Below are 23,913 nucleotides of genomic sequence, written 5' to 3' on the forward strand. Positions count from 1 at the left end.
GGTACTGAATCCTTAACACTAGGCCACCAGGGAACTCCAGCTCCCGCTATTTTTGAATGAAGCTTTAACAGGTTTTTAAGAACAAATATTTCCAAATTTATTGTCTGCCTTTGGTTGATTTCTAGAGCCCTGAAATAGTTGTGTGTGGGGGGGTTTTTTTGTTGTCGTTTGTTTTTTACAGTTTTGTCCAGTGTTAAGCTTATTTTGGGTTGGAGAGATTTTGAGCTCTTTATAGTGACCTAGGTCCCCACTCTTAAAATATTCTCAAGCCATTTATTTAGTTAGCTATTTAAAATATTGAAGGGGCTCATGGAGCTTCAGAATCCCCATTTTTATCACAATTTTTGGACAATATCTTCCCATTCCTGCTTTTCTAGCACTTATATTATGAAGTTATTTAACAACTCCTGTGTCCATTGATATTGAGAATATATTTCTTTCAGCATCTCAGGACGCTATTTTTCTGGATTTGTAAACTGCTTTGAAGTGTGTGAAAGTCTTCTCAGCCACCTCACCTAACCTGGGCTTTACTTTCTCTCTAGGATGTTTGAGCATCATTTTCTTCAGCAGAGAAGGTGGAAGCCTTTATTTATTTATTTATTTATTTTTGTCTTTTTGCTGTTTCTTGGGCCGCTCCCGCGGCACATGGAGGTTCCCAGGCTAGGGGTCCAATTGGAGCTGTAGCCTCCAGCCTACGCCAGAGCCACAGCAACGCTGGATCCGAGCCACGTCTGCAACCTACACCACAGCTCACGGCAACGCCGGATCATTAACCCGCTGAGCAAGGGCAGGGACCGAACCCGCAACCTCATGGTTCCTAGTCGGATTCGTTAACCACTGCGCCACGACGGGAACTCCCTGGAAGCCTTTAATTTGTCATTTGTGAGCTAATTATTCTTGCTTCAAGCATAGCTTGACAGATCTTTTTGGTATCCTTTTTCTGAAGTGTGCTCATTTGGGACAACAGAGTTACCTCCATTCTTGCAGATTTATGTCTAAAACTATAGTTGAAGACAAACGTAAATCTTTGTAGTTTTCTCAGAAAGTAGTAGCTAGACCTTGGATTTTATTAAAGCATTATTTAACATGCTTATATTTTCTTTATTCCAAGGAATAAAATAATAAAATCTAGAAAATAGTTTTTGTAGATTTTCAACTCTTCAGAGAATGAAAAATTGAGGGTTTTTTAAAATCATAAGCTGTGTTTAAATAATAAGTATGGGATTCATGTAAATATTCTCAGAAGAACACAGTATAATTTCAATGTTAACTATTTAAAATATGAAACTTTGAGAACAGTAGTAGATCAACAGATAATAATATCTTTGTAAAAGAAAAGTAAATTCACTCCTTTTACTGTTTTAGGTGTTAGTGTTTCTATATTTAATTGTTTTTATGATGCCAGGAGTGTCTTGGTGTTTTGAATCACTAACCAAAATAACATCTTACTTTCTTAATTAAAGGCTTAAAATGAACTTCCACTGAAAAGTTGCTACTATCCTAAGATTTTTGTAGTAGGAAACAGTTTCAAGATAACAGAACTGCCATTGGTAGTCCGTATGTTTGTTTTTTTATTAAACTTTTAATTTTGAGCAGTTGTAGCTTCCCATGCAGTTGTGTGTCCATATACTTTGACTCAATAATATATTTTTTTAAATTTTTTCTAGCCATGACCTAATTTTGAAAAAATTAGCTTTTTCTTCTTTTTGGGCAATGAAAGGTGCCATTAGAAGGGTTTGGGGGAGTTCCCGTCATGGCACAGTGGTTAACAAATCCGACTAGGAACCATGAGGTTGTGGGTTCGATCCCTGCCCTTGCTCAGTGGGTTAACGATCTGGCGTTGCCATGAGCTGTGGTGTAGGTCACAGATGCGGCTCGGATCCCGCGCTGCTGTGGCTCTGGTGTAGGCTGGCAGCTAAGCTCCGATTAGACCCCTAGCCTGGGAGCCTCCATATGCCGTGGGAGTGGTCCAAGAAATGGCAAAAAGACAAAAAAAAAAAAAAGGGTTTGAAGTTTTCTGAAACTGTGACACCAGTTTGGCTAAGCACTATGATAATGATCATGATTAAGTTAAGGCATTAGAAACACTGTCTTTGCCTCCTCGTAACCTGTTTCTCATCCATGAAACTTTTAGAGTATAAATTTATAACAAAAGTAATACACTTGAAAAAAATTAAATAATCCAGTTTTCAACTTTTTTGTGCTATTAATGGAATGAGCTCATGCTTTCTTCAATATTTTTAACACCATATAGGTATAATTAGTTCTAATGCTGTATTTACTCAACCTGTAAGCCCTTTATGAAGTTACTGAGTGACTGTGTATAGTCATTCACAAAATATAGTTTGTCATATATACTGTTTTTTGTCTGTTAATGAAAATAATATAAAGAAATACTAATAATTATTTGAACAGTAGTTGCTCCCATATTATTATTGAGTCATTTCAGACCAGGGATGGCCTTTTATCTTTTTAAGTTTCATTTATTAGTTTTCTGTGTGGGACTTTTTTTTCTAAAGAATTTCCATGGTAGAAGCCATTTGTCTGGGAATAAGGAAAGTCATATCTTTGTGGAGGATTTGAAGGGATTATGGATATGGCTTCTTCCATATGTTATAAAAAGCTTTAATGGGCCACAAGGGGCTGAATGCCTGTTTTCCTAAAGGCATTACCTAGAAGGAAGAAAGTGTGAAGTTGGTGGGTGATGGGACAGGGTTATAAAGATAGATTAGGCAAGATTTAATTTTAAACTTCTATGAATATTCTTCAGAAGAGCTGCATAATAAAACAGAAATATCTGTAAAATTGCGTTGAAAAGACCATGGACTTCAAGGAAGCCTTTTCTAACCTGACAGGCCAAGGTTGTGACAATCAGTCTCACAAATGTCATATGTACAATTGTTACAATGACCACAAGTATTAAAGCCAGAATTTAATATCACATTTTAATTTTCTTTCTCTTGAGCAGAGTTCAACATAATTCTTTTTTGCTTCTCCTGTATAAAAGTAAAAAATAAAAAGATTGCTACTACTGTTTAGTTATTAGACATTTCTTATGAAGTCATAGGGGCAAACATGCCCTAAATGTTGATTATCAGCATTTTCCAAACTTTGTCTATATGCTTGGTGAAAAAAGTGTACCATGGCCAAATGAATGTGTAACTGTTGGTGAATTACAATTAAATGTGTTTACTGACTGGATATCTGTTCTTTAGTAAGCTAATGTGTACCATGATAAGCAATATAGCATATCGTTTTTCCTAAACTTACTTGACCATAGGGACATTTCTCTAAACTGGTATTCATTCCTATGAATGTAGTTGGAGTAAATACTACTCTAGGTAAGTGGTGTTCCAAAGCTCTGTCACAGCTATTACTGGAAATACTTGTTTTTGATAAAATTGATATTAAAATTGAATATGAGCTTTTCTTAGTTTTTTTTAAAGGTTGCTTTTTGGGTACTATTTTGACATAATTTCTTATTTTGTACTAAACTGCTAGATCAAATTTTAGGATGAATATATAATATCATAAACTAACTTGGAAAATGTTAATATTCTAAGATATTTTATGTACAATGAACTTTTTAAAGGAATACAAGTTATAGGACCACAAGTCATATGTTCACAGTGAACTGTGTAGTAGTATTCTCTGTGTGCTTACAGCTTTTTTTTTTTTTTTCTCTTTTTTAGGGCCACACCCATGGCATATGGGAGTTCCCAGACTAGGGGTCAAATCGGAGCTATAGCTGCTAGTGTACACCACAGCCACAGCAACACCAGATCCGAGCCTTGTCTGTGACCTACACCACAGCTCAGGGCAACACTGGATCCCTGACCCACTGAGCAAGACCAGGGATCAAACCCTCATCCTCATGGATACTAGTTGCATTTGTTTCCACTGCACCTCGAAAGGAACTGCATTTATATGCCTACAAATTTTTATTGTCCTTTTTGTAGCACTCTTCTGTTACTTCCTATTGTTGAGAGGTGTTTGAAATCTTTGTTAAGTGCAAGACCCAACAGAAGATTTATAGAATACAAGAAAATTTTTTTTTTTTTTGTCTTTTTGCTATTTCTTTGGGCCGCTTCCGCGGCATATGGAGGTTCCCAGGCTAGGGGTCTAATCGGAGCTGTAGCCACCGGCCTACGCCAGAGCCACAGCAACACGGGATCCGAGCCGCGTCTGCAACCTACACCACAGCTCAGGGCAACACCAGATCCTTAACCCACTGAGCAAGGGCAGGGACCGAACCCGCAACCTCATGGTCCCTAGTCGGATTCGTTAACCACTGCGCCACGACAGGAACTCCAAGAAAATGTTTTGAACTCCAGTGTATATTGACTGGGTTGCAGCAAAGCAGTGGTACTACTTTGTAGTATTTTTTCAAATGTTGGGGAACAAATAGAAATCTTAAGAAACACATTATGTATTCTCTTTAGAATCTCCATTCAATTTCTTTAATACTTATATTTGACAGAAACTGATATTTTTATTTTTTTCATTTTATGATGATAGAACTTGTAAACCTTCAGCAAAGCAGATTTGCATAGATTTGTATGGCAGCACTGTATACACATTTATGAAATTTTTGCTTTCTTTTGGCATTGTATTTCAATAAACTGAAATGTCATTAGGAAATCCACATATTTAGAATTTAATCACAGATTGCTGTGTGATTATTCTTAGGCAAAATAAATACAACTAAAACATTTTAAAAAATCTCAGTGTTACAAGTGTCTAGAATTGTTGCACCTCTATTGTAAGGAATCCCGAAGTATGTGATAAAGTATCATATTAGTGTTTTATCAATTTAGCTTTGTATTATTATAAAAGGAGTACATGAACATAGAAATAAATATTTAAACAGTATAGGAAAGTTAAAAATGGAAAGTTAACATCTTTCTGTGCCCGTTTCATTCCTATCCTTGATATTAATTACCACTGAGTAGTTTTGTTTTCATTTTTCTTGTAGTTTCCTCCATAACTCTAAACAGTAGCAGGTAATCTAGATACTTGCCGCTTTTGTATTAAGATTAACAATCAAGGAGTTCCCGTCGTGGCTCAGCAGTTAGCGATCCCAAATAGCATACGTGAGGACATGGGTTCAATCCCTGGCCTCGCTCAGTGGGTTAAGGCTCCGGCATTGCGGTGAGCTATGGTGTGGGTCGCAGACATGGCTCAGATCCTGTGTTGCTGTGGTGTAGGCCTGCGGCTACAGTTCCAATTGGACCCCTGGCCTGGGAGCCTCCATATGCCACAGGGCAGCCCTAAAGGACAAAAAGACAAAAAAAAAAAAGATTAACAATCGATATGGACAAATTAAGATTTCTTTAATGTAGAGTTCCCCTGGTGGAACATCGAGTTAAGGATCTGGTGTTGTCACTGCAGTGGCATGGGTTTGATCCCTGGCCCTGGAGCTTCTGTGTACTGTGGACACAGCCAAAAAAAAAAAAAAAAAAGAGAGCTCTTTAAAGTAAAATTTCTCGGGAGTTCCCGTCATGGCGCAGTGGTTAACGATTCCAACTAGGAACAATGAGGTTGCGAGTACCATCCCTGGCCTTGCTCAGTGGGTTAAGGATCTGGCGGTTGCCTTCAGCTGTGGTGTAGGTCGCAGACGAGGCTCGGATCTGGTGTTGCTGTGACTGTGTGTGTGCACTAGCAGCTACAGCTCCAATTTGACCCCTAGCCTGGGAACTTCCATGTGCCACGGGTGTGGCCCTAAAAAGACAAAAAAAAAAAAAGTAAAATTTCTCATGTTAATGATAATATGAGTTTCTTTTGAAGGGTATTTTTTTTTTTTTTGGCTTTTTGCTATTTCTTGGGCCGCTCCTGTGGCATATGGAGGTTCCCAGGCTAGGGGTCGAATCGGAGCTGCAGCCACTGGCCTACACCAGAGCCACAGCAACGCGGGATCCGAGCCGCGTCTGCAGCCTACACCACAGCTCAGGGCAACACCAGATCCTTAACCCACTGAGCAAGGGCAGGGACCGAACCCGCAACCTCATGGTTCCTAGTCAGATTCGTTAACCACTGCGCCACGACGGGAACTCCAGGATATTTATTTAGAAATCATAGTTATATTTTGAACTTAATGTGGAATTCTTTTAATTAATGGAAAAAAATTTTGAACTATAGTTCACATGTTGAGCATGGTATGTTTTGCCATTGGTTTCTAAGTGTTCCATCAGTGGAGATCAGTCTGTTATCAACCACTTTCTATTTTTAAGGTAATTACTTTTCCTATGGGAATTTCAAGGAAATAAACTAGAAAGGATCAATTTGAAATGTATTTACACTAAAAATTATCTGTAAGTTTCTCCCTGTTTTGAGTTTAGAAAGATTAAAGCAATCATTATAACAGTATTCTTTTCAGATAGTGAAATATTAGTTGCTTATAGCTAATTTCTACAAAGTAGTAAAATAAAATAATAAATTTTTATTCTGGGCTATGATACTTTGGTATTTCTTGAGGAGTGATTATAGTAATTTTTACCCACAGAGGATACCTGGTGGTCTCATTCACATCAATGCCTAAAAATTTCTCTTTACCTTAGTAAAGAGAAAAAAAGCCTACCTTAGAAGAAATTTGTGAAATAGACAATCACTCAAATATAAATAAAATAAAAACTGCATATGTTGTTTCCATAAATCTTACAGAATGAGGAGGTAAAGGATTATTCCAAGTAGTAATCCACATACTGACACAAAGCAATAATAAAGATACAAAGTTTTAGAATAAAGATTTTTAAATTTCTAAAACAATATATCTGAAGAAGAGGCACATGTCATTTCTCTCTGGCAGTAATTATAATTGCCATTTAGCACAAATACTTTTCTTAGGTACTTTTTATTATCTTCCACAGTATTCTCAGATACTTTGTTAGGTATGATACTTCAAGTGTCATATTTACTATTTGGTTAAATAAATACCTGGTCACTAACTTATTTTGAGGAACATTTCAATAAGAGTCTAGTGCATAATTTAATCATATACAAAACACCAGGTAAAATGTCAAAACAGTATTCTTTTCTTTTCTGAAACAATGTCTTTAACATTTTAAAATCTCTATTGGAAGTTATTTGGCAAGATTGATACCCAGACATAAAAATTTTAAGTCAAATCAGTTTTTGTTGTACCTCTCAGATGCCATGTGTTTCAGAGCATTTTGTTTTAAAACTCTCAAATAATATTGAATTATCTTTTATAATTAAGAGGACTTCTTAACTGCTAGTTTTATGTTCTTATTTCTTTTAGTACATTGCTTATAATAGATCCATAGTTAATAGAATTTCTTAATGAGCTTTCTGGTATTGTCGATTTTATTATCCATTGCAATTATTTGTTAATAAACATAACCTGCCATACATTCAAAGAAATGAATATATAGAAAGCCCCATGATTGTGGAAAGTTTTGTCCTATATTAGAAAACCCAAAGTTGGGGTTCCCACTGTGGTACAATAGGTTAAGAAACCAATTGCAGGGTCTTGAGTCACTGCAGGATTGCAGGCTCTATCCCCAGAGCAGTGCAGTGGGTTAAAGGATCTAGCATTGCTAAAGCAGTTGTGGTGTAGGTCACAGCTACAGCTTGGATTCATTCCCTGGCCTGGGAACTTCCATATTCCATGGATGTCAAAAAAATAAATGAATTCACAGAGTCAAATAATTGTTAATTTCTTCAAATTTAATTATCTTAAAGTCCCACTTATTCCAGTAAGACTGGTTTATCTCCTAGACTTTCTAAATCATTCCAAAACCAAGAAGGCATTATTATTACATAAATGCCCCTGAACTGTCATTGAACCTGTGCTACATACATTATTCTGAGGGTGCCAATCTTGTTTAAACCTTTAAAAAATTTTTTCTTTTTGACTTGCCTTCAAAGTTTGAGGCATGTTGTTTTCAATAAAATTGGTGATGCCACATCCTTATCCTTTTTAGGGTGGATTTGATTCCTAGTATACGTGAAGTAATTCTATATCAAGATCTTAAGGCCATTCCAAAACTGGAATTCCAAAAGACAGGAAGGAAAACATCCTGGATTTGCTTTGCTGGCTGACAACCTTAAAGGATAATGTTTGAATATCTAACTTCTAAATTCTTGCTAAAATTTCAGGTACATTGTTTTAGTCATTCTTTGTAAGTTGTGTGCATTATATTCATTTCTTTTGTATTGATTATAGCAAATCATACACAAGAGTTTGAAAATGAATTTCATTCTGGGGCTATTTATTTTATGGGGAGCCAGTCTTCTGTCTATAATCTCTCTTATCTCGTAAGATACTCCCATCAGGTTTACAGAAATAATTACAAGGATTGGGAAAAACTTAAATTCTATTTAGTATGCAACAAACCTCTATAGTCTTGGATTTCACATTTCCTTTTTAAACTATTTTTTTAATTACTTGATCTAGGATTTGATCCCAATTGTCAAAAGTAATGTCTAAGAGGTTACATTGTTTGATCATTGCAGTTAGCTCAAGGGTATGTTACATCTGGATGCTGTTGTTGGTTCTTCTTCAAAATGACTGATGCAGTTGAATCTGAGTTGGTTTCAACTTTTTATTTGACTAAGAAAGGCAGTCTTGTCTGTTTTCTGAAAGACGTCTTGTAAGAGCACTTTTTTTCTATTAGGCATAATGTACATAATTAGACATATACATAATGAGTTCTTAATTGTTTCTATGTTAAAAACTACGTAAATTAAAAAGATACTTAGGAGTTCCCATCGTGGCACAGTGGAAATGAATCCGACTAGGAACTGGCTTTGCTGTGGCTGTGGCATAGGCTAGCAGCTACAGCTGCGATTCCACCCCTAGCCTGGGAACCTCCATATGCAGTGGGTGTGGCCCTAAAAAGACAACAAATAAATAAATAACTCAGAATTTCACAGCTGATGATTTGAACCTATTTATACATACCAGAGTATGTATCTTCCATAGCCCAATCAAGAGAAGGAATGAATATAGAAAGGGATGCTTACTGTAAATAGAATGGGATTTGGCTGGCATTGAAATATTGCCTTTTATTTCTTTGTATGCTCTTCCCTAACCCAGGGTGCTTTGGAGCTCAAATTAGAGCTGTTTTTAGTGGTGCCGGAAAGAGCCAGTGCTTGAAAATATCAAGCCTTGTTATTGACTCTCTGTGGTCACTGACTTGGCATGGAGTGGGTGGCTTCCTTCCCATTCCCATTTAAATTTTAGGTTAGGTCAGTATGCATCAGCCCAGAATGATGATTTAAAGGGGACTTATTGCTTTTTCATTTGAAATTGGCTCTCTAATGTTATTTTTGTGCTTAATCTAAGTATTTACTTTGTGGCAGTAATGAAATCATTTTCAGCTGAAAAGTTAAGGTACTATATATTTAGCATAAAAGTAAACAATGCAAATAACTGTCAAGTTAGGATTATTCTAAATAAAGTATCTAAACTGATGTTTACTTACTGGGAAGTGGTGTGGTGACCTGGAGACAAGCTGGAAAGAGTAGGAGTCTACTGGTATTCCAAAGACTGTGTTGTAACTTTATATCAGTAATTCTACATTAATATCAAGGTGTTATAGCAATAAATATTTTTGAAGGTACCGAGAAACAAATTAATAATAAAATTAATTATAAACAGTTTTATTGAAAAGAAACATGATAACATATTGAAAAAAAGACCTCAAAAATGCAAGTAACACATTATTAGAAATTAACTAAGAACTGAGTAAATTATATAAATTTATACTAAGAATAATTGTTCTGATTTATAATGTTCACATAATCAATATATGGGATTTTTAATTTACATGTTTAATTTATGTTATATTTAATAGAAATGTTATTTTTAGCTTTTAGAAAGAATTTTTTGAAAATGATTTTTGTTACTGTTTTTAATTTTTATTTAACACAGGAAAAATAACGCTTTTTTTTTGCTTCATTTTGGTTTTTAGGACCTCATGTGTGGCCTGTGGTAGTTCCCAGGCTAGAGGCTGAATTGGAGCTACATCTGCCAGCCTGTGCCACAGCCATAGCAACACAGGATCCAAGCCACATCTGTGACCTACACCACAGCTCTTGGAAACGCTGGATCCTTAACCCACTGAGCAAGGCCAGGGATCGAACCCGCATCCTCAACTAGATATTAGCTGGGTCATTACCACTGAGCCATAGCAGGAACTCTGAAAAATTGACCTTTTTGAGTTATGTAACCACAACCACTAAAGAGCTCCAGCACCCCCATGATGCCTTTATGCCCCTATACTAGCCTTCATATACCCCTCCAGGGTCTGAACCCATTATTCTACTTTTTATTTCTGTAGTTTTGCCATTTTCATAATATCGTATAAATAGAACCACACATAAGTACCCTTTGAGTCTGACTTTTTACTTAGCTTAATGCATTTGAGATTCAGCCATATTGTTCTGGGTATATGTAGTTTATTCCTTTTTTTGTTACTGAGTAGTATTTCATTATATGGACATCCTAGAGTTTGTTTATTTATTGGCTGAAGAGCATTTTCGTTTTTCAAATCATGTTGGTTATTCTAGGTCCTTTGCATTGCAAATATAAATTTTAAAATCAGCTTGTCAATTTCTACTAAAAGAAGCCTCATGGGATTTTGATAGGGATTGTCTTGAATTGGTAGATCAGTTTGGAGAGCATGCTGTGTTACCAATGTCATCTTCAAGTCCATAAACATGAACTGACTCTCCATTTATTTAGATATTCTTTATCTTCTCTCAGCAACATTTTGTAGCTTTCAGCAGATGGGTTTTGCACTTTGTTAAATTTATTCCCAAGTACTTTCTTTTTTGATGATGTTGTGAATGGAATTATTTTCTAAACTTAATTTTTGGGTTATTTGGTATATAGAAATATACTTGATATTTAAAATATTGTTAAACTTTGTTAAACATATTTATTAGTTCTAATAGTTGTTGTGGATTCCTTAGTATTTTCTAGTAAGGTCATCTGTGAATAAAGAAAGTTTTACTTCTTTTCTAATCTTGATACTTTTTGTTAGTTTATTTGTTTTGCCTTGCTGCCTTTGCTAGAAACTTGAGTAGAAAGAGTGGACCTTCTTGCCATATTCCTGATCTAAGAGGGAAAGCAGTCAGTCATTACTGAATGTGATCTCAGCTCTAGCTATTTTATAGACACCCACTATTGGGTTGAAGAACTTTGTTCCTAGTTTGTTGAAAGTTTTTATCATTAGAGGGCTTTTGGATTTTGTGCATTGCTTTTTCTGATCTATTGAGAAGACCACGTACTTTTTGTCCTTCTTCTATAACTGTGTATATTGCATTGAATTTTAAAATGTTAAGCAAATCCTGTATTCCTGGCATAAATCTCATGTTTTCATGGTGTATAATCATTCTTATATGTTGCTAGCTTTTGCTTTCTAATATTTTCTTAAGAATTGTTACATTTACATTTATGATGAATATTGGCCTATAGTCTTCTTTATATTATGATGTTTTTATCTCACTTTAGTATCAAGGTAATACTGGCCTCAGAGAATGAGTAGGAAGTTCCCCCTCCTGTTTTCTAAAAGATTTTGTGGAGAACTGATATTATCTTTTTCTTTAAATATTTAATGAAACTTTACTAGTAAAGCCGTTGGCCTGGGCTTTTCTTTGTGGGAAGCTTTTAAATTACTAATTAAAATTTCTAGTTGTGATATATTTACTCAGATTTTTAATGACTTTGTGAATTAAGTTTGGTACTTTGTGTCTTTCTAGGAATATGTTCATTTAATCTAAGTTACTAATTTGTTGGAATAAATTTATTCATAGCACACCCTCACAATCTTTATAATCTTTTGAATTTCTCTATAGCAATGGTGATATCCCATCTTTTATTCCCAATTTTGGTAATTTATGTCTTCACTCTTTTTGTATATGAATGAAGAGATGAATGTGTGTATATATATGCATGTATGATTTAGCTCAGTCTAGCTAAGTTTTGTGAATTCTTGATCTCTATAAAGAACCAAGTTTTATTTTATTTTTTCCTGTTTTCTATTTCATTTATCTCTGCTATAATTTTTATTATTTCTTTTCTTCTCCTTGCCTTGGATTTACTTTATACTACTTTTTCTCATCTTAAGGTAGAAGCTTAGATAAGGAATTTGAGAACTTTCTTTCCTAATATAGATATTTAAAGTTTTAAATTTGCATTATTTAAATTTGCATTATTCCTACCTATAGCCAATAAATTTTGATGTTATATTATTGTTTTCATTTGGTAAAAACATTTTCTAAGTTTCTTCGTGATTTATTTTACTCACAGGTTGTTTAGAAGTATATTGGGGATTTCTCAGATTTCTTTCTGTTACTGACTTCTATTTAATTCCATTTTGGTCATACTTTATATGATTTCAATCCCAATCCCTTTATATATGAGACTTGTTTTATGGTCTGGGATATGGTCTGTACTGGAGAATATACTATGTGCAGTTGAATATGTATTCTGCTGTAGTGTTCTGCAAATGTCAAATTAGGTCATCTTGGTTGATAGTATAGTTTAAGTCTTCTATGTTCCTGCCTATTTTCTGTCTAGATGTTCTGTCAGTTATTGAGAATGATGCATTAATGTCTCCATCTATTATTGTTGAAATGTACTTTTCCTTTACGTTATGTCAGCTTTTGCATTATGTAATTTTGGGTTCTGTTTTTAAGTGTGTATAGTTATAAATCTTATGTCTTCCTGAAGCATTGATCACTTCACTGTTAAATAAAATTTTCCTGTTTGTCTCTTGTAATATCTTGTGTCTTAATGTCTTTTTTTTTGATATGAATATAGCCACTCTATTTTTTCTGGTTATTTTTGCATGCTATATTGTTTCCATCCTTTTACTTTCAGCTGTTTGTACAGTTGAATTTAAAGTGTGCTTCTTATAGACAGTGCCTTGTTTTTTATTTAATCTGACATACTTTCATTAGATTGGTTGTTTACTCACATTTAATGTAATTGTTGATATGGTTGTATTTATATCCATCATTTTGCCGTTTGTGTTCTACACATCTTATATCTTTGTTAATTGTACCTCCTTTATTGCCTCCTTTTGTGTTAATTAATATTTTTAATGCATGATTTCAGCTCCTCTGTCTGCTTTTTAAACTATGTATTTTTAATGAGCTCATTTGTGTTCTAGGGAATTGGGATAAGCATTTAATAAATTACCATTTATTTCTGATTAAAACTAACAATTCTGGTAAATTTTAGAAACTTTATCCAATATTGTCCCACATCTTCTCCTTTCCTTTCTGCTATTACTGTCATATATATTACATGAATACATGTTATGACTCTGTAATATAATTTTACAATTATTGCTTCATATAATCTTGTATCTTTTAAAGAAGTTAGGAAAAGAGAAAATGATGTATTTATAGGGTATTTTCTGTCTACCCATATTTTTGCCATTTTTGGTACTCTTTCTTTCTGCATCTTTCTGTCTTTCTGTGTCTGTGTCTGGTATCTGTACTGTGATTGTCTTTATATTGCATTTATTTTAGGAGGATAGCTTTTATAAATATAGAATTTCTCATTTATAAAGCTTTTATTTTCTAGCACTTTGAGTATGTTATTTTACTGCCTTCTGGCTTCTATCGTTTGTGGTGAGAAGTTAGGCTTTTGCATGTGAGTTTGTGTTTATTTTTCCTGTAAACATGACAAATCATTTTTCTCTTGCTGCTTTTGAGATTTTTCTGGTCTTTCACAGTTTGATTATTATATGTGTAAGTGTGGATCTCTTTGTGTTTATCCTACTTTGTATTTATTTGTCTTCTTGGATCATTAGAATAATATTTTTCATCAAAATTGGTATTATAGCAACTACTTTTTTCAAATTTTTTTTCTCCCCTTTATCCTTTTTTTTTTTTTTAAATGGGAATCCCATCACACAAATATTTGTGCAGTTGTTTTTGTCCTACAGATTTCTAAGGCCTTATTCACTTTCTTCAGTCTTTTTTGCCTGTTTCTATTTGGATAATTTTTGTTATCTGTTTATCTCTGATTGCTTGTCCGCCTATTCAAATCTGCTGTAGAGACTCACTAGTGAATTTTCCTTTTCACTTGTATTTTTCAGCTCCAAAATTTGTTTTCTTTTCTTTATTGAGAATAAGTTTTCTGTTTTTCAAGTCATTGTCATAGTTTCTTCCAGTTCTTTAAACTTGTTCTTCTCGTTCTTTCAACATAATTAGTATAGCTGCTTTTTATTATAGCTGCTGACGCTGTCTGCTAAATCAAACGTCTGCATCCACTTAGAATCAGTTTTTATTTACTCATTTTTTCCCTGAGTATGGGTTATACTTTGCTGTTTTATTGCAAATCTTAGAATTTTTAAAAAAACCTGCATTTTAAATACTGTATTGCAGCAACTCTGAATCCTGATTATTTTTTCCTACATGAAGATTGTTGCTATTGTTGCTATTTATTTGTTTGTTTTTCTTAGTAATTTGCTTGAACTAAAACATGAAATTCATTTCCCCACAGTGTGTGACTGTTGATATCTTTATTTGGTGGGGCTTTATTATTATTATTTTTAACTTTTAAACCTTTCTGTGATTTTTGCCCTGTGTCTGTATAACTTAGTGGCTGAACACCTTAAGCCAATAAAGCTTCTGTCCTCTGTCAGTGGATCTGTGTATATGTGGTTTCAGAAACACATTTAGCATTTAGACAGTTTGCAGGTTTACCCCAGCTATAATTTTCTGTTGGACCCTCTCTTTTCTCTTCTGTGCATGTGAGCAACTTCTCTGTAGAGCTGGGATTGGAAATAGCTTCAGCCCTCTGTGGTCTCTTGAGCCTCTGTGGTGTTTGCTCACCACCTCCTGTCAGCCTCAGATATGTGGAGAGACTATCAAATGTCTCTCTGACTGTTTTATAACCCCATTCCTTCTTGTTAACATTCCTGGCTCATCTGCTTATTCCATTGCTTGCCCCAATCAGAAATACCCCTCAGCCTCTCCCATGTTTGCTTGTGACCAGGATTACTGCTTATGGAGTTCCTGTCGTGGCTCAGCAGTTAACAAAGCTGACTAGTATCCATGAGGATGTGGGTTTGATCCCTGGCCTTGCTCAGGTGGGTTAAGGATCTGGCATTGCCCTTAGCTGGGTGTATGGCATTGCTGTGGCTGTGATGTAGGCTGGCAGCTACAGTTCCATTTGATCCTTAGCCTAGGAACCTCTAAATGCCGGGGGTGTGGCATTAAAAAAGACCGAAAAAAAGAAAAAAAAAAAGGCAAGATTGCTACTTATAATAGTACTGGATATAGGTTTTGCACCTTTCATTCCACATCAACCCTCTGACTTTTGTTCGAAGTCAGCCTACTCCATCAGTAAAGCTGCAGGTTTTTTGCAGCCTGCCCTGCCATATTAGAACTATTGTCCTAACCAAGCTAGATGAGGGAATGGGAGCCACCCTAAGGAAGCATGCTACTGATTTCTCTCTTCTTATCTGAAGTACAATAGTTTTTTATGAATAAATTCTTCTCTATTTTTTGAACACTGTTAAGTCAATTTCCAGAGTGTTGAAATGGTTGCTTTTGATAATTTTGTAAAATTTTATATTTGCTTCTTCAGAGAGGATTTGGCATCCTCCTCACTCCATCATACTGAAAGTTACAGCTTTTGTGGGGGGGGGGGCATTATTTGCATGGTATAGGTTTTCTATTATTTTATGTTTAACTTGCCTATACATTTATATGTAAAACAGATTCCTTTTAAATAGAATGTACTAAGGTCTTGTTTTTAAATCCAGTCTGATAATCTCCTTTACTTGGTGTTCTCAAGCAGTTTGCTTTTAATTTATTATTGATCTTTTTAGATTTAAGCCTACGGTTTTGTTTTGTGTGTCTGTAACATCTTTTTGTTTCTTTGTTCCCTCTTTCCTGCCTTTTTTGGTATTAATATATTTTAGAATTCTGTCTTCATTTATTGTATTTTGGGGTTTATTTTTTTAATTTATTTTAGTTACTGCTTTAGGTATTACATTATGCATATCTTTCAAAATCTGCTGTGAACTATTTTCACTTTCCCTCACTGACCTTTGTGTTATTTAAGTTGTAGCTCATGTATTGAAATGCTTTCAGCAATTATACATAACAAAGAACTTAAAGGGAGAAAAGTGATAATTTATTATATTTACCCAGATATAATAACTCTTAAATTTGAAGATATAATAGCTAAAACTTCAAACATTTGGTGAAAGACATGTGTTTACAAATTTTAAAAGCTCATCAGATCCCAGAAAGGATAAATTCAAAGCCATTTATAGATACATTATAATCAACCTACTAATGACTAAAGATAAAGGACAAATCTTGAAAATGCCCAAAGAAATAATGATTCAAGTAACTGTGGATTTTTCCTTAGACATCATGGAGGCTAGAACACAGTGGAAAAACGTCTTTAAAGCACCAAGAGTAAAGAATGAACAACACTGAATTCTCTATCTAATGAAAAGAACCTCTGGAAATTACAGTGTTATACAGACATTCCCAGATAAAGGGAAACTGGGAGAATTTGTTTCCTACATAACTACTCTTAAAGAAATAAAAGTTCTTCAGGCTGATGGAAGTGATACAAGCAGGAAGCATGGACCTTAGGGAATGAAGGAAAAACAGCAGAGTCTGTAAGAGTATCCTGTTGTCCCCACATCGGCGCAGGTTCCAAACCTGGCCAAATTTCTAGTTTTAGATTTGGCTGATAGTTTTCCAGTTTTTAACTTGAGCCCACACTTTGTACTCTGTTTCTTTATTCCTTCATGATATATTACCCCATCAGGTTTATTTCTTTTGTGTTGTTAGAATCTTAAAGTTTCTTTGACTCTTTTGTTTTCTAAAAGTGTGCTTTCACTTAGCTGAGCTTATTAACAGGTGTACTTTTTAATTTTGTTGGAATAAAGATCCATATATAGGTTTATATTTGTGGCCTGTTATAAAATGGTCATGAAAATTATGTTTAATTCACTCTACCTGAGAACCTATTTAATTTTATTTCTCTCTTTCCAAATACTATCATAGGATGACAAAATTATTAATTTTCCAACTGTATTATATATAGTATTGTACTCAGTATTGGAATAATAATTAGCTCAGGGGGTTTTTTTCTAACAAATGAAAAGGCCTATATATTAAGCTACTTAGAAAAGATACCCTTTTGTTACATTTGTTCATTAAATAGATGTAGTCCTGTATGTTTCAGATTTAATTAAGTGTTTTTTTATTCATCACGTACAGGAAATAAGAAGTGTCAGCTCCTCTTTCCTCTTCCCATCTTTAGTACTTTGTTCTTTGGTACTAACAAGCATACGTTCTCCTTTTCTTTGTCAAAGTATTACTAATTTTTTTAAATGATTTTTATTTTTTCCATTATAGCTGCTATTAATTTTAATATCTGAAAGTATGTGCATGTCTGTCAAAGCAAAGTGTGAATGTTGATCTCTTAAAAAGTAAATTACCAAATCATAGAAAATTTAAATTCATAATAACATATTATTTTCCCATTTCATAGTACAGTTAGGCAATACTCAGTTAAAATGGATGATAATAGGCCTTAGTGATTTTTGCAATCATAGCAAAACATTTTTTACAAATTTAATCATTTCTGAAATAATGATGAAAATAACTTATTTTGCTTACCTACTCCCATGTGGCTTTTTAATGGATTTTCCAAATTCCTTTAAATAAGCTTATAAGTAGCTTATAGATACTTCAGTTCACAAGTATTGATAAAATTTAAACTTTTTCTTTTAGCAATGGCATCACCATACTTATAAATTTTAAAATTATCTGTTTTTTTTTCCAGTTTCACCATTTTTCATTTCCAATCAAGCAAACCCTCTGCCTTTTTTTACAATGTCGATGTGATTTGTCTTCAAACTCTGTTACACTGCCTCTATTCTTGTCAAATGTCTACTTGTTTTCCCAATCTATAGTCTTTTTCTTTTCATTGCTTTTGGCATATTTACCTTCTAATATTTCCAAGAGTCCTTTTATCCTTTGAGAATCTTTGAGAAGTATTATATTCTCACTGTAGTCAGGTCCAAATTTCTCTACCCAGTATTCATTATCATGCATGTCTCCACCAAGCCCTCTGTATTGAACTTATTTCCTGCCTTTTTTCCATTGGTAACTTTGGTACTTGTTGGGTCTCAAGTAGTCCACTGTGCATGTTGTGTTTATTTTTTCACTTACATGCCTTTCCTCATGCTTTCAACCCCAATCCCATGCCTGGCTTGAAATGCTATATCCATCTTCCTTTTGACCTATCTGAATTCTTATCTCTTACAGTAAATTTTGGAAAAACGTCTCCATCTCTTCATCTAACTCTTCTTTTTCCAAGCTCCTGTCACAAAATGTCTCTTACATGTAATGTGATTCTTTTGGCAGAGACCTTGTCTCATTCTTCTCTCAGTACCTGGCCCATGGTCTGTAAGCTGATTGGTTGCACTTCTGTCCCATTTCACTCCCCATAATAACTTTATAAAGTGAAGTCATGAAGATTTCTTGTTTCTTCTTGTTTTCATTAATTCTAAAAGGTGATAATTCTTCTTTCACCTCCCTAACCCCCTTATACTGCAGATTAGGAGGGTTTTTGTTTGTTTGTTTGTTTTTGTCTGAAATAGATAGGCAGGCAAACTTAGGTAGATGGAATACTGTGCTTATAGAGTCAGGAGTGAAATTGGCTCCCATGTGCATCAGTTAGGTGCAGACAGTACAAGACTCCCTTTCAGAGTCACAGACTGTCCACTGAATCCTACCTACTGTCTTCAAATGTGTGTTTGTGCAGTATTGGGGAGATTAAAAAGTAGAGCATGAACTCCCTGGCACATTAAATTTCTTCCTAGAAATTAAATGTATTTTTGCACTTGTGTTACTTTTATTAAAAATAGTTATTAAAAATGCTCCTGTTAAGAGTAAATAAGAATAGGAGTTCCCATAGTGGCTCAGCAGAAACGAATCTGATTAGTATCCATGGGATGCAGGTTTGATCCCTGGCCTCCCTCAGTGGGTTAAGGATACGGTGTTGCTGTGAGCTGTGGTGTAGATCACAGACCTGCTTCAGATCTGGCATTCCTGTGGCTGTGGTGTAGGCCAGCAGCTGTAGCTCTGATTTGACCCCTAGTCTGGGAACAAAAGAGACCAAAAAAAAAAAAAAAAAAGATTAAGTAGCAGTAAGTAGTAAAGACTGGAAAAATTTTTCTGTCAGTGTTGGGATATTAAATGTTTTTAGGCTTTTAAGGTCACATATTGTCTCCATCATATATATATATAATCATTATTGTTGTTGGGTTTTATCACCCTTTTAAAATAGAAAAACCAATCTGAGTTTGTAGACAGTACAAAAGTGGACCAGATTTTGCTTGTGAGCTATAATTTATAGTTTGCCAAGCCATTTGCCACTAAGAAAAGCTAATATGTGTAATTGGACATCCAAGAGGACAGAAAATTTTCTCTCCAGTAGAGAGGACATTGCTCATACTAATCCAAGTCTGAACAAACTGGAATGTACCCAGTAGGGTGTGATTGAGTGGCAGGAGCATGAGAAACCTTCACCTGAGAGGAGTGGCTTCTGGAACACAGTCAGGTTAGAGAAGGCTGAGAGGTGGCCTCAGTGGTCTTCTGCATGGAAGTGATACGAGAGAAGCCGACTTGTCAGGTGCAGTGTGCTGTGCTGGACTGAGTGCTGTCCTTCCCCTGGAAATTGGTTAGCACAACTCCCTCTGCTCAGAATGCTTTGTGGTGATTTTCCCTGCAGAGTACAGAGTGCCTTATGAGGAACTTCCCTACCTTGGCAGTTTGTGTATGACAGGAACATAATTATACTCACCATCAAATACATATGTACTTAAAATACAGACACCAATAATGAGGGAATATTGGAGTAAGTGGAAGGATTTCATTTGGGTAGAATGAAGGTAAATCTTCATAGGATATGTACATCTTTCAGTGGGTTTTTAAAAAGGAACCACATGCCTGGATATGTGGTTTAATATCTAAGAATATTACCTTACAATAGGTTCATTTTATTTTTATAATCTTTACCATGGTGAAAATTTCAAAAGACATCCTAATTCTTAGTTCAGAAACTTTCTGCTTAGTTCACATTGACAAGGTACACTTACTGGGTTACCATAATTTATATTTTTTAGTCCCCTACTGTTCTACTTAGATGGTAAAACCACAAAGGTAGCAAGAACCAGGTCCTGTGACATGGCTGTAATTGTTCTTTTTCACCTTTGCAACAGCTTTTGATTCATCAAGAGGCAGAAGCCATAGTAAGACACTTCTGGCTCAGATTCACCACTTCATGTTTCTCCTTCTCAATGCTGGACACTTTTTTCTTTTTTAAAAAATTCTGGCGTGCTAATTTAAAGATGCCTATGGATTATTTGCATACCAGACCTAAATCGTAAACTTCCACATTCATTTCTATGGAAATAGTTGCGGCTACTAATTTTATTTGGTTGAACTGTTACAGTATTGATTCATTTTATTTATTGAATTAATTCATTTAATCAAGATGCAATTTATCTTAATTTTGATTTTGGTTGTAGAGGTTGGCGATTTGAAGGAGCTGCAGACACTAGACATTTCTACCAATCGTTTGCTAGCTTTACCCGAGAGGCTTCACCTGTGCCTTTCTCTGCAGTACCTCACTGTGGACCGAAATCGTCTATGGTGTGTTCCGCGCCATCTCTGCCAGCTGCCCAGCCTCAATGAGCTCTCCATGGCTGGAAACCGTCTTGCATTTTTGCCACTTGGTAAGTGATTCTGTTTATATGGTAAAGCAAAACAGCTAAAGAACAAGACGGAAAGCCTTTGTTTCCTTGACTAGGAAAGATGAGTTAGTTTCCGTCATTCTGTTTATCTTGAAGATTCTTTTCCAAATCCATTTTTGCTGTGAATAAAGCATCATTCCTAATTAACAAATGAAGTTTATTTTAGTAAGGAATTTCATATTTTAAAAACAAAATCTGTGCTAAAAGTTTGTTTAGAGACTGTATATATGAGATATGAGATAGTTTACTCAGAGAAAGGGATTTAAAATATATATGTATATATTGTATATAATATATATTATATATTACATATTTATAATTGACAGTGAATATTGAGCAATATGAAAGGATAGCTACTATACAAATATATCTGCTTAGATGTTGATTTCTATGAAGAAACATTTTTTTTTGTCTTTTTAGGCTACAGCCATGGCATATGGAAGTTCCCATGCTAAGGGGCAAATTGGAGCTATAGCCACCAGCCTACACCACAGCCACAGCAGTGCAGGATCTGAGCCATGTGTGCCACCTACACCACAGCTCATGGCAATGCTGGATCCTTAACCCACTGAGCAAAGCCAGAGATCGAACCTGCATCCTCATGGATACTAGTCAGATTCATTTCTGCTGAGCCATGACGGGAACTCCTAAAGAAACTTTTTATTGGATGCCGTAATGATTATTAGTATTATCAGATAACCAGACTAGGAAATGTTAGACTTTAAAATAGGCTGAACTGCCTGCTGAGCTGGAAATGTCACCCAGGCTAATAAATATCATATCATGCACTATAAATTTCTGTAGCTGGCCCATTTTGATATATATGTTAAAGAACATAGGCCTTTCATAAAACAATACATTTATTTTAATTAAGAATTAAATTATTTTGTTAACTTGCAAGAACCAAAACTGCCATTTTTAAAAAAATTAAAACTTGAAGCCTCATAGAACCTTGACTTTCAGAATAAGCACCATATGATTTTGTTCATAAAAGTGTTTTTATAAAGAATTTTTAAATGATTTATCTCTGAGAAAAATGAAGTTAATAATTTACTAGTCCCTAAAAGGAAATATTTTCCAACATAATACTGTGCACATATTCTTTTCAGTTAAAAAACTCTTCCACGTAGTTCTGTTGTGGCGCAATGGAAATGAATCCAACTAGTGTCCATGAGGATGCAAGTTCAATCTCTGGCCTTGCTAGTAGGTTAAGGATCCAGCACTGCCATGAGCTGTGGTGTAGGTCATAGATGTGGCTCAGGTCCTGCGTTGCTGTGCTCAAGACTGATTAAGGCAGTGGGCATCTCTCCTTCAGCACTCAGCTTTCAGTGGTGAGGAGAGACTTACAGGTTAGTTTCTATCTCCAAGTTTCTTGTCACCCCTGAAGCCTTGCCTCTGTGTTAGAAGTTCTTTGTGAATGGGTTTAATGTATTATCAAGGAACATGAAAGGCAGGAGGGAGTCTGCACTGGGCTCTGAGGAGGGTCTCTCACAACATTCAAGGTAACCACAGCTATCAAGCCTGGAGCTGTGGACAGCCCAGGATATGGAATCAGCTTCCACATTATTACCCTGAGTACCAGCTCAGCTCACAAGACTCACAGCCCTGGCAGGACACAGGCCTGTGGGTGGGTTTTACTTTAAAAAGACATTCTTTAAAAAGATCATCCAGTGAGAAAGAACCAGGCTGCCTAAAGCAGTGCTCTGCCCTGGTCTCAAACTGGGTTCTTTGAGAACAGCAGGAGTGAAGGACCAGAGAGCAAGGATAACTACTGGTGGCTTTTCTACATTGTTGTATTCATCTTTGTTTTTGTTTTGTTTGTTTGTTTTAAAAAGAAAGGATGAGACAACCAGAGACCTGCAGTGTCAGGTTGCCCAAGAGGGCTTTAGAAGATAAGAGACATCATAATTGGTGAAGATGAAGTAATTGAAGCTGGCAGAAATACCAGCCATCTCAGTCTCTTTTTGGTTTTTGATTTTTGACATCACCAAAGATGGATTTGGAAAGGGAATTTAACTAAGTCTTTAAGTCCATAGCTGTCCTTCCATAGAGTTTGTTTACTTGAAACCTTTCCTTGAACATCTTTCTGATGAACCAAAGCCGTCTAATGCTAAGAACTATGTGGGTCGGAGTCAAACGAAGCATGTAACTGCTAGCCCTGCCTTTGCTCAGAGAACTGACCTGTTCTTGGAAACTGAGCAGATAGGGATGCCTCTTTACAGTGGCTAGGAAATACCATGTGTATACACATGCACACACAACTGAAGTCTTCAAATGAAAGGTGCCTATATTTAACCATGATTCTACGAGTATAATGTAGGAGATTGAAAGTTTATGAAATGAATGCTTTAATATCTCTGCCTGTGATTGGAGGCAGGAATATTATTTTGGGGAGCTACTTACTGAATACATTTCTTGCCAAAGAAGTTTGACTTAGGAGAAAAGCAGTTTTTATGGGGCTTCTTAAAGGAATGTCAGATTACAGCCTCTTTAAAAAGCAACTGTAGAAGCTATAGTAAGGATGACATAAGTCACATATTATACTGTCTAAGTCATTAACACTCTTGAAATATATTCTTTTTAAGATGAGAAGTTGTATCAAGAAGAGAGGATGCTCCTATTATAACTATACCATGTCATTTGAGTGACAGATTAGTCTACACAGAGAACCTTTGTTTGTACTGTTGACTGACAATGAACAGGAGAAATTAATTACTTGAACCTTTTGCTATGATATTCAGTAGAGACCTTGAAACATGAATATTTGTTGTTGATTCAGTATAGCTTTATTACTAAATACCTCATAAACTTGTGACTTACTATTGGGCTTCTGAAAATTTAGAAAAACACAAAGAAAAGGGTTTTTTCCACTTAAGTCTTTTTCACTAGGTGTGCTGGTTTCTCTTGCATATTAATAAGCCATTATTCAGTAATATTTACAGCTTATTTACTGTTGAATAAGAGATATTAGTACTGGGAGGTTGCCCAGATACAAGTTGGCCTTCTTTATTTAGCCCCCAGGAAGTGCTATATCAGCTAAACTCAGAGTCAGTAACTTCTGTAGCTTAAGAAAACAGAAGTTACATCCATGCTAGCAGGTGGAGTTTTTGAATGTTAATTTAGAAAGTAGTGAATG

The 23,913-nt window shown here is 35.2% G+C and overlaps 1 protein-coding gene across 4 annotated transcripts in view; it reads left to right on the forward strand.

The window, feature by feature from the left end:
* LRRC28 (leucine rich repeat containing 28) overlaps positions 1-23,913 on the forward strand; it is a 225,859-nt gene that overhangs the window by 100,479 nt on the left and 101,467 nt on the right. For 3 of the 4 annotated variants that reach the window (XR_007133125.1, XM_047766807.1, XM_047766806.1), the window contains exon 6: positions 20,553-20,759. The exons of the other annotated variant lie outside the window; for it this stretch is intronic. Coding sequence is in view for 2 of the 3 variants with exons in the window: in XM_047766807.1 (XP_047622763.1) it covers positions 20,553-20,759 (207 nt within the window). In the remaining variant the exon portion in view is untranslated. The remainder of the gene's footprint in view (positions 1-20,552; positions 20,760-23,913) is intronic. 4 annotated transcript variants of the gene reach the window in all.

This window comes from Phacochoerus africanus, chromosome 2 (genome assembly GCF_016906955.1).
Source record: "Phacochoerus africanus isolate WHEZ1 chromosome 2, ROS_Pafr_v1, whole genome shotgun sequence".
NCBI classification, from domain to species: Eukaryota; Metazoa; Chordata; class Mammalia; order Artiodactyla; family Suidae; genus Phacochoerus; species Phacochoerus africanus.